We start from the raw sequence: 15154 nt of genomic DNA on the forward strand, positions 1-15154 counted from the left end.
TTCTGAATACAAGACAAGAGGTCTAGAAGGAGATTACAGTGGAAATGGGCTTCTTTGTGGACTTCCAAAGAGAACACATACACAGATGTTTTAGAAATATTTGAAAGGAGACGATAACTGCACATTGAAGTGCTACAGACAGGTACTTTCTTGTCTTAAATCTTTAATTTCATGAAGTTTACTCTGACAAAAAGAAAACAACCTACCGAGTCTTCCTCCTGGCCCCTCCTCCCCACTATAATTTACAGCATCTCAGATTGACATTTTTATACAACTCCACATGCCTGCAGGCAGCACAATTTCCCCTTTTACTAACTTCCATTATTCAAAAGAGCTAAAGCATAGCTTACACCTTATCAATCACTTTCGGGGAAAAAAAACGCAATGCAAACTTGTGTCTACAATTCATTAGAGTTGTGAATAGCTCATTGAGCACTGACTTTCACACACTCAGGCAATCCCACCTTCTGAAAGAACATGAGATAAGGTTACTTTAATCCTTTCAAAGAACTGCACTATTTCGCCTTCCTTTTATCCCTTTAAATATCCATCCTAGTTAAGAAATTAACATTCTCTCTCATACAATTCTTACACAAATTGTACTTTTACTTTTCTGCATCTCTTGTTAATTACATGATGTTATCTACAATAATCTATTCATGAAGCACAGATAACTTTGGTTACCAATAAAAGGGAAAACTTAGCATAAATTGCTTAGCACAAAGTTAATCTTATAAAGCAAGGAATAAAGAGGATCTAACAGCTATTATATGACTTATCAGCTTCTCTAAAGGGGTCACTACTTTTTTTCATGAGACTAATTAAATACCTTAACAATGTCATTGAAACTTGAATCTTTCAATGAAATACACCCTGCCTCTACAACATGTTTTCATTTATTAATCTCACTTAAAATGCAAAGAGCTCGGAGAACCCCATTGACAGTTAAGTAGGGCCACTCAGTTAATTCTTCTTATATGGTTTAAATGCAAAGAATAATGACCACTATAACCTATGACAATTAAAACTATAGCCATCTGTCACAGGATGTTAATCCTCTTATTTCCGCAGCTACTAGGACTTTTTGAAAAGCTCTCCTGAAATGCCTACCTTCCAGCGCAAGGAATTGACTTTTCATCCTCTTGTGTGGGAAGCTCTGCTTCATATATCTTGGATATGGTTCGAAAATTTTCAAGTTGAAATGTATATATCCAAAAAAAACATGGCTCTTCACATTTAAGTTTCATACTATTCTCATTTACTGTGTGCAGAAAAGGGAATGACTCACTGAAATCTTACAATAAAGCTTATTTTGATATTTACTTAAATACAGTCTAAATTACTCAGCAGTGTCCTCATGATGTCTACAACAATCATGCCATTCCACCAAGATAACTAGAACTTAGCAGGTACCACGACTTTACCAACAGATTTTGGTATTATAAGATAACTTTATATTAAAAAAACCATGCCTTAAAACATTCCCATTGAGGAAAAAAACTAAAACTTCAGAATGATCATAAAATTCAAGACAACGATTGTATGCTACCGTACAAGAGTCTTTTCAAAGCTTCTGGAATATATTTTCTGAGGGGAAAATGCAAGTGCTGGTTTAAGAACATGGACTACACTGATCCTAGTTTTACAGATGGCAGAGCGTCACAGAGAGAAGGAGTCAATATTTTCCTCAACTGAGCCGAAAGTAATTTTTAATATTGAAGTGTACCACATAACTTGGACAGGCTTCTCTATGATACTACACAACTCCAAAAGATAAGAAAGTGTCTTGGGAGGCTTAGGTACAAGTCTAGGTCATCTGTAAGAGAAATCACCAATGCCCAATTGGTACAACCAGTACAACCAAGGCAAGAAAGACATGTAATCCCTTGATACGTAAGGCAACTCACGATCAAATAGCTAAGATAAGGACAGAGGCAACACAGAAAGGATTATGCTGTCAGCATACTACAACAAACCCAAACAGTTGTTTAGGACACTAAAGCCGACAAGTTAGATTCACTGTATATAACAAGTACCCCTTTCATCCAAGTTTTGGGGCAACCCCCCCAAATGCAACAAGCAAGGACGTATTCATGTTGCAAATGGACACAAAAAACACTCCCAACTTCAGTGCGCTTCTATAAGATAAGCAGTGAAGTAGAATGGCCACAAGCAACTAGCGCTACACAGATAGGTTTCTTGAACCTTCATCTACTCTACCATCGACGGATGTGTGTTAGAAAAGGAAAATCTGCACGACAAGTGCTCCCATTCAAGAACAATTCTCAAAAACTCTTCCTAAATGAAACACAGGCATTGGAAAGGTATTGTTAACTAGACCCCAACTCTGGCTTTAAATTCCAAACAGTGCTGATCTGCAAGAAGAAAACATGCTTCTAACCATCCATTTTGTATGGATGGAGGAAGACCGTCTCCAGCAAGCAGAGATAGAACGTAATAAGAAACAGTGTGACAGACAAGTTGTAGCAGCCTGCACTGTCTGAAGCAAGAGTAAACCCAAACCTCCCCGAGCACCAATCTAAGTAATTTTTTAAATAGTTGTTTCAAACTAATCCATCCAGAAGACTCTGTTTCACTTTAGTCTGTAATCCTCTTCAGAGGTGTGGTGTAGAAGAGCGTGTTTGGTGCCCTTTAACTCTTAAAAACTAAGTACAATATAGAAATATCACAGAATAGAAACTGGAGAAAGAGTGTAACATATTAGTGCCTTTCAGAAAGATAAACTGTCCCTTGAAAGAAGACAGTGTCATAATAATTTTATTTAAAGACAATATAATCCTGCAATTCTTGGTAGCTGTAAGGGTCTCATCTCCCAAGTGACCAGTGATAGGATCAGAGGAAATTGCCTCAACTTATGTCAGAGGAGGCTTAGATTGGATATCAGGAAAAATTTGTTTACTGGAAGAAACAAGCTGCTCAGGGAAGTGGTGGAGTCACGATCGCAGGAGGTGCTCAAAAAATGTGTAGGTGTGGCACTTCGGGACATGGTTTAGTAAGCACCATAGTGTTGGGCTAATAGTTGGACTGGATGATCTTGTAGGTCTTTTCCAGCCTTAATGATTCAATTATTAGGCCATACTTTTTTGTGCTGAAAGGTAACAGTTTTCAGGATGTGTAAAAAAATCAGCAACCCAAAAGTATGCCAGGTTTTGAACGCTTGCTTTCAGAGATGTGAAATTTATACCTTAACCTTAGACTTAACAGACCACTCCATGGAAACATTATTACAATGTTTATTGACCTAGTATAGGTTGGTAATATGCAAGTCACTGATGATTAGAAACACCTCTGAAGTTAGAGCTGAACTGGATCATGAAAACAAAATTCATAATTTCTACATTACACTCCAACCTGGAAGGTGCAGTTACAGTTAATTCAGAACACAATTTAAGAACTTCAAAGATAAATACATGTGACTTGGGGATGATTCTTCTCCCTTCAACGAAAAATGCTCAGATCGCTACAAAAAGAAGTCAAGAGGCAGGCAGCTTTACAGAACACAAATATTAGAATTGCTGCTAACCTGGACTTTGATCTGTATTAGAAAATACCTAGTTGATAGTCAGGTCTGAAATGTCAAATTCACCAATTCCCAATCTTTAATCTTTAAGGAAATCTCACTTTAGAGATGTTTATAAACATCTCTGACTTTCGCAAACACTTTGATGCAAGAACTTTAAATACCTACAACTCCCAATGTGCCTACAGGTACAACTCACATGCTGCATATGGAGGTCTGAACATTTTCTCCTTTCTTGGTACCCTACAGTCAACTCACAGTATCTCTCTAAATTATCTCACTTTACTGTAAAAAGAAGTATGCGTTTTTGTTTCACAATGCATGAAGCATTTTTTCCTTTCACATTCTAAAGAAATGGCAAGAACTAAAGATGCAAAAGATGAATAACTGGTAGTTATAGATTTATTTTTCTTTTTTTGTACTGGGATAACATAAATGCACTGAATTATCTTTTAAAACAACATTTTCTCAGCTCAGTGAAAATACCTTGAGAACTGTACTATCCTCTAGGACCCTATAATGTTATACAAAATATATTTTATTTCTCCGTTCAGTATTTAGCACTCAATTATCTTTACTGCATTGTAGTAAGAAGTCAATTGTACATTTTAATTGGATTTCTTTATGAGCCTTGACTTCCTCAAAATATCTCTTTAACAGTGTCTAATTCATGGCTATATAGCTATATGCATAATACTTTTTCCTCTTTGCCTTGATAGAAATTCATGCTTTGCTCACAGAGCTTTAAAAAAGTACACACTTCATTCACACAAATGTATCAAAAGCAAAATGTGTGTTTATGTATATATATATATGTATATTTATATATGGCCATATCAGAAGAGTTTTACTGTGAGGGTGACTGAGTGCTGGCAACAGGCTGCCCATGGTGGTTGCGAAGTCTCTATTTTTGGAGATATTCAAAAGCTGCCTGGACAGAGTCCTCGGTAACTGGCTCTGGGTGGCTCTGCTTTAGCACAAGGTGGGACAAGATGACCTCCAGAGGCCCCTGCCAACCTCAACCATGGTGTGCCTCTGTATTTAGCAGGTATGAAAGCTCAGACTGAAGAAAATCTGCCATCATTAACACAGGCGAAAAAAAACCCAAACCAATCTACAATTCTGGTTTCCTTGGCAGTGTTAAAATAGCAACTATTTAACATAAAGGTAAATGACAATAACTATGAAATATAAATGCACCATTTTTCTGTTTGATTTTAATATCTACAGAGCATGTACATACTGGAGCTAGCATGACAAGTTAAAGGGTTACTGCATTTAGAAACCATCTATTTCCTCTCTTATTTAATAGCTGTTACCATCATGTTTAGCTGCTGCTGCTCCTCCTGCAGATGGGAATTCATTGATATGATTAAATTTGATGGTATGATAATGTATGGTAATCGTGATTAATCAGAAGCCCACTAGCAAATGGAGGATGTTGGGTATTATGTCACCTGCATTTTAAACTGCATTCCCTCTATGCCAGCCTGACAATATTTGACAGCTGGAGGGATCTCATGCTGCATCTGCTTGCTACTACTTATAGATCTGATAAGAGAAAGTGCCCATCATTCCTTCACAATCTCAAGTGCTGTAATTATGGGGCTTTGCAGTCAAGTTGTGCAAACAGTTAAGTGTTAAAAAATAAAGCTTTTTGCTAGCTGCTGAACAAGCTCTGTCTCACATCTGCAAGGGCTGTAATCTGAAAGAAATGTAATTTGATGCAGCAGTCTCATTCAAACATGATTTGCATGAAATGCTGTATAAAGCACTATCCAAGAAATGTCAATCAACACCACCTGATACCACGTATCCTGTTAAATGAAAACAAAATGCTGTCTACGCTACCTGTGATCTGCTACACAGTAATAGAGTGAAAATTTTATTTACTGTTACTCATTACGGTAAAGCCATAGCTAAAGCAGAGTAATTGTGAGAAAGTAGGAGAACCATTTTCACAAGTGGCTTTTTATTTCCATTAACAGTTTGCCTCCTACATACACAGTGCTGCAAGCACACACTAGTTATCAAAAATCATCGCTTGCTGAATATCAGTCTAAAACGATTGCCTGTAACTCAGACTAAGGACTGTTTCAAATTGTCCTTGCTGTAAGGACTGGAGAACACAAGCCACAGTAACAGTTGCTAAGAACCTTACTATCTTGTAGAAACTCATGACCGAATTTGAAACAATGGAAAAACGTTAACTCCCTATTTGTGTATCCCACAACAGCAAACACTACTGCAAGTTTTGTTTCCAAAAGCACTGCAAATTTCTGTATATACCTACTGCAAGAGGTGTTTACATAAATGAGCAGATGCAGGTACATCGTGATATCCATTAACTGACCCAAGTTTGCTGAAGTGGTGTTGTAGGCTGATCCAAGTCAGTCTAAGGGCTACTTTGAGGAAAAATAGTAAATTGTATTCCAATGTACCTTTTATAATTAATTTGTGTACCACTAATACATTTTTGGCTAAAAGAAATGTTTCAAGCAAGCAGCAATGAAAGACAGCAATCTCTGTTCTGAGCAACAACTGGGCACCTATTTAAAAACAGCGTTCAAATTTCAAACAAAACTGGAGAAGTCAGAATTCATCAAACCAGAGCTCTCAGGATGGTGAAAAAAACTGAATCAAAACTCATCAACTGCCTTTCCCAGCATCCAGTTAAGTGAATACCTGACACCCTGAAGACCAAGTGGAAGCATATTGAATGAGAATATAAAGAAAGTTTGCTAAAATTTCTGCAGTTTAAGGAAAAAAAAGAAAATTAAAATCAAGTATTTTTGGGGAGAAAGACTAAGCCCCAAAACAAAATGATGTCAAAATCCCTGGGAACTGAAAAGACAAGCAATGTCGAATATTCACAAGGGCCTGAGGACAAGTTATTTTTTTTAAGTCTTATTTGTACTATGTAAAACATAATTTATGTTATACGATTTCAGACTTTTTTCAGACTTGAATTCAATAGTCATCTGAAAGGTACCCTATCCACTATGGTGTCCTATAAAGGGAGAAAAGATTTGTGCATTAAAAAATATCAAAGCCTTCCTGGTAAGAATTCACACCATCAAAATCAGGCAGACACCAGTGCTGGTTCATATTGTGCTGCATGCCATTTGAGACTGCTCCTGACTGCAGCTCTGAAACTTAAGTCCACTAAAATGAATAAAATGTGTCTGTGGAACTGACATCTGCCTAGATCGCACCACACCCAGGGCATCAGGTTCAGAACAGCAGCTAAAACAGCATTTATGCCGATTGGCTGAAAATTTTTCTGGCAGAAGGCAGACAAGCTGCTGTGGTTTCAGAGGACCTAGGACAAAAACGGAATGGTCCCAGATCTCCCTCCTGCCTTAAGCAGTGTGAGGCAGTCTCTTCAACCACTTCTTCACTCCAAATACCCAATTTCCAGACCCAAATTTAGATGTTAGGTATCCTTCACAATTTCTGGTTGAAGAATTCTGACAGCGAGAAACACCTTCCCTCACCCACGTTCTATCTGAAAACAAGCACAAGAACACTTGCTCCACTTTTATATGTCCTTAAAAAACGGCAAAGTGTTCCACATACGAAGACAACTTCAGTGTTCATTAAGTTAAAAAATGTTTGAAGCAAAAAAATCTTTATACATTTTCCTTCGGGCAAATATCAAAACATTTTGGACACAGAATGTGCTGTCTACTCCCATAACAGATGAAAAGACCTGGACTACCACCCCAGCTCATGAAAATTGCCATCTGAAAGCAAACAATTTTGCTGGTTTCATATTAAGTTAAGCAACTGGCCTTTACAACATTCAGTTAGCAGCAGCCTACATATAAGGTGTTCAGAAACACTTCTCCACTTTAATTTTTAATTTCTCTTTCCCTTATTTTACTCCACCATTCTTCACAGACCACAGCAGTTCAGAGAGGAATTAGCCCAGATAATAAACAGGACAGGACAGAAACCACAATGGTCCCTTCTGTGTAATAACAAAGGCCGCAGGGTTCATATCTGCATTGAGGCATCCACATGAACTAACAATTTGGTCAGAAAATATATGAAAGGTTCGTAAGACCCATGCAAGTATTCATGGGTCATAAAATGCCATTCAAAGAAAGGCATTTTACCCACTTGAAAGCAAAAGATGAAGATAAAACAAGACTTTCAGAAAGACTTGGACAAAGAGTTAGTTTTAAAGCAGTGTAAAGAAAATAAAGAGTTGGCACTTGCACAGTTACAGGTTAATTCAAATACCTGGAAAAATATTAGCATGGACTATGCTTGAAGACTGGATTACTGCCAACTACAACAACCTGAAAAATATTTTGCAATTCAGACAAGCATAGAAGCCTTTGCAGAATTCAGGGCTTTGAGTCCCAGTTAGCACAAGTTCACCACATTTCACAGCTGCTAACACGCCTCAGATCCATCATTTATTCAGCCTAATCAGCTGAACATAGCTCTCAAATATCACTCACAATAAGTCACCTTGAATTCTTACATAGTAAGAGACTAACAACTTCCTTGCTTGATTAAAGATTCCTGTAAGTGTTAAAATAACTTTAAGTAGGGAATACAAAGTTAATCCCATTTAGTACCGCCTCTCTAAATATTTAAGGAGTTAAGCTTTAAGTAAGAAATAACTGAACAATCTCTAGTCTGAAATATTAATATTCACTTAACCTTGACTCTAAATCAGTCCCAATTCCAACCAGGTTCAATCCTGATCAAAATTATCCTGATTTAGCACTACATTATTTCTTATAATTTAGAACTCACACTGATATGCTAACATGCTCATTATAACTTTGTTCAACTCTGCAATTACATCTTTCTGCAAAAGGTTGTAAGAATTAACCATTACATGGTTACAACTCACTTCATTAGCCCTAAATTAATAACACCTGGTTTCCAATGGATTTATGACTTGCAATTGATTAGCTCTGACTGAGGCTCTTCCCACATTCGGAGCACAAACAGGCTCTCTGTACTACTTTCTCTCCTAGATAAGATAGGAACTCAGAGGCTATCTTTCCTTCAGTGAGGACACTAGCCCTCCTCTTAGGTCTCTCCCTTGCAAGAACTTAATTACCTTTAATGTTTCCACCTCTGCCACATTTAATCAAAATAAACCATCCAGTTCAAAGCTAAAGAGGAAAGCAGGCTACAAATATTTAATTCTAAACACACAGTTTTTTTAGAAAGAAAACAACCAGAGAAAACAGTTGACCGTTATCCTTTGATTTGACAATCACAGAAATCCTAAAAACAAGAGCAAATTCAAGTTATTATATATCCAGAGATTCTTTCTATGACGAGGAAAAAGACGAATGAATTTTAGTCTGGAATACTTTTTTGATCCTTTTCAAATGGATTGTCAGCAAAATTGTCTAACCACTGTTGTACTGCTGTAAGTCAACATTTACACATAAACATGTGAATTATAATGGCAAAGGCACATGACATGTAACAGAGCAAAAAAGGTAGTTCTGCAAGATAAAACGTTCAAGTCAAAGTAAATCTGACTTCAGCTCAAGAGCTAACATACTGCATTTAATAAAACAAACATGAGATATGTACACAGTGACACTTAATTCCTAATCCTAATGTGACAGATAACCTATGCAAAATTTATACAGTACTTCATAAGGGAAGTCCATATTATACTCAGTGAGTCATGGAAAGATTATTTTCTCAGGGTGACACAGCAGGTTACTAGCTGAAGGAATAAAAAAACCCACTCGGGGCAACCAAATCACAGTACTGGATCCTCTTACCTAAGCTAGCCCTCCTCCTCTTCATGACAAAAGAATTACATTGACTCTTTGCTAGTGCACTGCTTACATAAAACAGCAGCAAACAGGCAAGTATTTTCCTTCAGGCACAAAAAGCAGAAGTCCTACCAAAAATGTCCAATCTATTTTATTCCATTTTAAAAACTGTTGCATAATAGATTAGCTGGTTTTGCAGTACTTCTCAACTTACAAAAACAAAAGTGAATGGAATTAAAATCTAATTTCACAGTCAATTTAAAAAAATTAATTTCCAATTTTTCTACACTGATGTAAACACACTTCAAAGATGTCAATTACAATGCCTTTACAGATACTCCTTGTCCTCTGGCTTCTTTTCCATTTACAACTGTGTTTATTGGCAAGACAACTTAGTGCCAAAGGAAAACAAATGCAAAATACTTGTTTTCATAAAAAACAATTAGAATTACTTTTAAAGTGTTAATAACACCTCCACATAATAATAAGCACTCCTGAAGAAAATTGCTTCCTCTGAAAACCACAACATTTTTTAATAGAAAAATATCTCTGGTGAAGTGCTGCTGATGAAATTACAAAACATGAGTTTACTTAATGAACCTGCACTTTCATTGCTTAACCTTTTTATACTTCACAGAAGAAAAAGGACAATTTAAAATCTCAGTTACTGTACAAAATAGGGACGTCGCAATTCCTCAACTATACATCTTGAAACTAAAATATCTTGTGTCAAAAGCAACCAAGCAGGCACATGACAACCAAAAGTCACTGCAGGTTTCCAAAACCTGTTTCTTTCAAATACATCTTATCTCTATGCAAGTAATTTACTGTGTGATACTACACAGATGTTCTCATACATCTACTTTCCTCCTTCAGCATCACAACCATTAACAGAGGATAATTTTTATGTTTTACGTATTTGGGAAACATAATGTATGGGTCTTTATATTGCACAAACTAATTACTCTGTTTCTTATTTTGATATTCTGTAAACCACTCGAACTAACAATTCAAGATAACAAAACTGTGAAGTGATGAGAAAATGTTTAGAAGCATACACTCGTTTAATTCCCAGAGCTAAAAAAATTATCAAGTGAAATTAGCCTAGTGAAACTATCTTGTTTGTTTTGGAAGTTAGAAACGTGAAAAAGCAAGGTCACGCAATGTCATTTTCATTTTTTATGTAAAAATGTGAGGGCACTTAAATGCCTGAAGTAATGATAAAAATGAAATTTTGCTGATTTTTGCAATAAAAAATATATACTGCTTTTTAAGCTTAGGGATTAGTTCAAAGAGCCTTCCATTATATCAAATAAAATAAGGATTCTATTTATACAGTAAGAGTCAAGTAATAAAATGAAGCCCGTATTCCTTAAGACAAGACGCGTTCATGTCTCTCCCACTGGAGAGACTGGTTCAACAATTTTACAGTTAAACAGAATTAATTCTACTCTCAAAAATCCATTGACCTTAAGCTTTTAACAAACATTTTCAACTGCACAGTGTATTGTCAATATTTACAAATCCTTAAAATCATATTTCACTAGAACAGCTTTTATTTGCTATATTAATATTTCCTTGCAAATGTATGCTTATCCATATCAAAGAAGAAGAAACAGCTGCTACTCACAGGAAATCTCTGGGGTCCTACAGCAGGTCTTGGCTGGGCTGGAACTGGCAGCAAGGGCACTGAAACAAGAAGCACCTTTTAACACCATTTGTTTTACCTAACAGTTGTTGCTGTTATTTCCAAAAGCATTGCAACAAGAAGCCATGATTAAAATCCGCTACCTTTACCCTCACATGTCACAGTTCCTACAATTAACTTTAAGCAATCATTTCCTCCCCTGCAACATGCAACAGGGCAATTAGGATTCTCCTAGTTAATTTACATAATTTAATTCTGCATTTTTCAGAATTACATTGCTCCTTGTCGCAGGAAGGAAAACCAGAATACTTACTCAGCCAAAGCTGTCTCTTAGACAAAGACAGCAGACTCGAACAATAATTTGGTGTATCAAATGGAAGGATACATGATTAATTTGCCTTCTCTACTTCATGCCCCTCCACAATTCCTAGGTTATCTCCCAGTCTCAGCACCAGCCTCCCATAACAAGCATGGGCATGAGAGACTCTCTGGTACAAATCACTGTTCACAGGAAGGCAAAATGAGGCAGGCAGTGGCAATTAAAAGCAAGCAAAAATTACTTCATTTGGCCTTGCCAGCATAATGGTATATGCAACTGTGATCACAGTCTGTAATCACAGATCTCAGATGATCTCTGACTTCACAGACACATCAAGAAGAATTAGGAGAATCTTTTCCTAAAAAAAACAAGCTCCACAATTAGTATTTCAGGGGGATTAACATAGATGACTTGTCCATACAACTGCAATTCAAAAGACCAGTCACAAAATAATGTTTCCCAAAACATTCACTTAATACTCTGGCATAAAGCACAAAGCATCTATCACTGGATCCCCTTGGGGACTGAACTTATGTTTGAACTCCCTGTACAAAGTGGAATGACAGATTTCCCATTTTCCAGTGCACTTTTTATTTCCTCTCTGAGCCATTCAAGTGGTTAAAAATACAAATGTTTTAGTGCTAAACAAAAGGCCTAGCAAAGTTTAAAAAAAACATTTCCAACAGCCCTGAACATGACTGCTCATTTACCAAAAATTTTTACTATGGTTATTTTTACATAATTTGGTTTTAGCGCTTCTGAAAGTGACAGGGTTAAACACAGACTTTGTAGACAACTACGATATTACACTTCAGAACAGGAGAGATGTTAGGAAATGCAGTCAGTTCAAGCGGACAAGTTGGGTGCATTTCCCAACACAGGAGCTTGCTAAGATGCCTCAAAAAAAATTCCCTTTTTTCCTTGGTAACTGAGGCAGAAGAACTGATGCATTAGTGGTTAATTTTAGCTCATGCCCATGTCTGGCTCCTATCCACTTTTGTTAAGTACTTGTCGTTTATTAGTTGAGGGACTGACAGGGTAAACTAATTGCACCAGTCTTTCAGCACTGAAGGAGTGCACACAAACTCTGTATCAGGTTACACTAGAAAATTAGTTGACTAGTCTCATCTTGGCTACTAATGAACATCTGTCAATACCAAACAGCCATGGCCACCTGGAAAAAAACTGACAGGGTGCTCTTAACAGACCTAGGACTAAAATAGCTCAGGTACCGCAGGTCAGAGAGGCACTGAGAAGAATCTCATGAGGTGGGAAATGTACAGGAATGTCAACTGAACAGGGCACTCATGTCTATTTCAGTATCCTGCCTCTGGCATACTGAAATGTATGTATTTTTATATATTTTAAGCAAATGAATTTAATGCTCAAGATAATCATTCAAACTCAGTGCCTTTTCAATCCTTGGACACTTGCTGAAGCAGCAAAGAAGTCTCAAATAAAAATTCATTTTCCTGATGTCAAATCTTCATAAGTTTGAAGAGCACGTTTCAAAAATAATAGTGTCTGACAACATGCTGTGTATTTTAAGTAGATTAATTTGCTTTTGTCTATAAATTCCAAATGCTATACCTGAAAAGATGAGGATGCAATGTCTATATTGATTATTTCGGAGAATTATAATGTAATTTTTTCTAAACAGTTTTTAAATAGTAAATGGCATACTAATCTACCAAGCTACCGTTAACTGCTCATTGGGTCAAGTAACTTTTGGCAGCACCACAGCTATTTGTAGTATAAAGGGGAAAACCCCTCAATACCTATTACAACAGTTCGATTAGTATTTCATAATACATCTGTGTATAGTCCTCCAGCAGTTTTAAATCAATCGTCATCAAATATGGACACGCATTTAGCCAAAAATTACTACTTACAACTCCAAACTAATTTACAGGATATGACCCAACAAAAAGATAAAACTACATAACAAGCAAGCAACTAAAATATATGGAATTTAAATGCTACAAAAGACACAACTGAGCACTACCCGCAGCAGGTATTCGCAGAGGCTTACATAACCATTTCAGGGGTTTTGACAGACCTTCTTAATAACTCATGAAGTCTCAAACACTAAAAATAGAAATTTGCTTGCAACAAAACTGGCTTGAAAGTAACTATTATTTGAACAAAGATTCGAAGCTCGGCAGGGAGATGGTGATCACCATAAGAGATCTGCCTTTGAAACCTCAAAGGAACAAGCCAATGACAAGATTCTTTGGGAATGCTTCAACTCTTGCAGGCTGAAGCAGCTAGTTCCTAGAGCTCTTATACATGCCATGTTATTCACCTGAAAATTTCATAATAATTTACAGTTTTGAGTCTACTTTATAAAACACTGCTCTAGTCAATGCATTTCAGGACTAACTCAAACCAAAAAGATGTTTAGGAAGTGAATTTCTATGACTTACAGTTAGAAAAGTGTCCCTGGTGCTGACAATTAGAAGTATGTGAGCTTAATCCTGCCATGAAATTAAAGGGGGAAAAATGCCAGTCTACACTAAAACATGACAGCACACCATTAAAATTACCAGAACCTAAGTGTGCATATCATGCACTTCCAGACATGGCATTTTTAGCTTCCAAGCATCACATTTTCAATAATAGAATCCCAATAAACTTTGCACCTATCTGACTGTATTCTCCAATGTGTAAAAACTCTCATGTATCTGGAAATATATTCAAGCTGAGAAGGGGCAAGACATCAAGAACATGAGGTCAATCTCATCTTTCAGTACTTCCTGTAACCCTGAAATAAAGGATTCTGCACGTGAAATGCATCCTAATGTTGTCAACTACCAGTCTCTGCCTACTGGGGCCCTTAAGCACAGATTAAACTGAGAAGAACTTTTTAAGAGGAAATTTAGAAGAGCTTTTCTTACACTGGAATTTCTCTCTAGCATTTGCCTGTAGAGACTGCTTAAAAATTCAGCTTAATATGCAAATGCCATTGAAGATTTTAGAATTACACTCATCTTCCCTGAAGAAGACGACTGGTTCCTGATCACTTACACTTTTTTTCTTAGCTATGCATAGGTATACTTTTCACATAACATAAACATATCACTGCAGACTAAATGACTGAGATGGCCACCATTCTCAGCCAGTGCAGAAGACTCAGCTTCCCACACAAGCTCACTAATCAAGAAGATTAAAATTCTCCAGTGACGGTATTTAATAGTATGCTGTACACCTATTAGTAGATATATTCACTGATCTTGCTAAGGATTCCTTCAGTAAAATGGACGGCACAAAGGTATTTCATATGAACCAGCTGCCATCAATACACATAGCCAAGATCTCCCTCACTGAAATACAGGTCTTACACCACTCAAAAATGGATCACTCGCTCTCCAGGGCTGCTCATGCTGCAAGGACAACTAAACTTTGACAACTGCGCACACCAAGTCAGCATGTACAAGATCTAAAAAAAGACTGCAAATCCAATATTGCAGATGTCCTAACATGCAGGAGGTACACAACTTCCTTAAAATGAGGATCTGCAAATAAAGTCAGACAGTGCTTAAGACAAAGCAAGGCCCCCTCAATATCCACAGTGCCACAGAGGTAGCAGTAAGGCTGAGACAAGCCCTAAGCCACCTGATAGCATGTGAAAAAATACTCAGAAAAAAGAAAGAAGATACATGCAAAAATCCTCAGTAGCCCCTGCTGGCGTAGTGTTCACCTAAATACAAATTTGCCAACTATTTCATGGGAAGAGAGAAGAGGCATCTAGGATAGTCAAAAAACAACTTTTGCTTTTCACAAAACACTAACTGTTGCTTTGGAAATGTTAGGAAAATGCACAGAAGGCACAAATCCAAGACTAAAGGACCTTTTTTGGACTGCTTCCCAATAATCTGTCT

The 15154-nt window shown here is 36.9% G+C and overlaps 1 protein-coding gene across 6 annotated transcripts in view; it reads right to left on the bottom strand.

The window, feature by feature from the left end:
* RBM33 (RNA binding motif protein 33) overlaps window positions 1–15154 on the bottom strand; it is a 106634-nt gene that overhangs the window by 52685 nt on the left and 38795 nt on the right. For all 6 annotated transcript variants that reach the window (XM_054057563.1, XM_054057564.1, XM_054057561.1 and 3 more), the window contains exon 10: window positions 10937–10995. In XM_054057563.1, the coding sequence (XP_053913538.1) occupies window positions 10937–10995 (59 nt within the window). The remainder of the gene's footprint in view (window positions 1–10936; window positions 10996–15154) is intronic.

The sequence above is a fragment of the Cuculus canorus genome, chromosome 2 (genome assembly GCF_017976375.1).
Source record: "Cuculus canorus isolate bCucCan1 chromosome 2, bCucCan1.pri, whole genome shotgun sequence".
NCBI classification, from domain to species: Eukaryota; Metazoa; Chordata; class Aves; order Cuculiformes; family Cuculidae; genus Cuculus; species Cuculus canorus.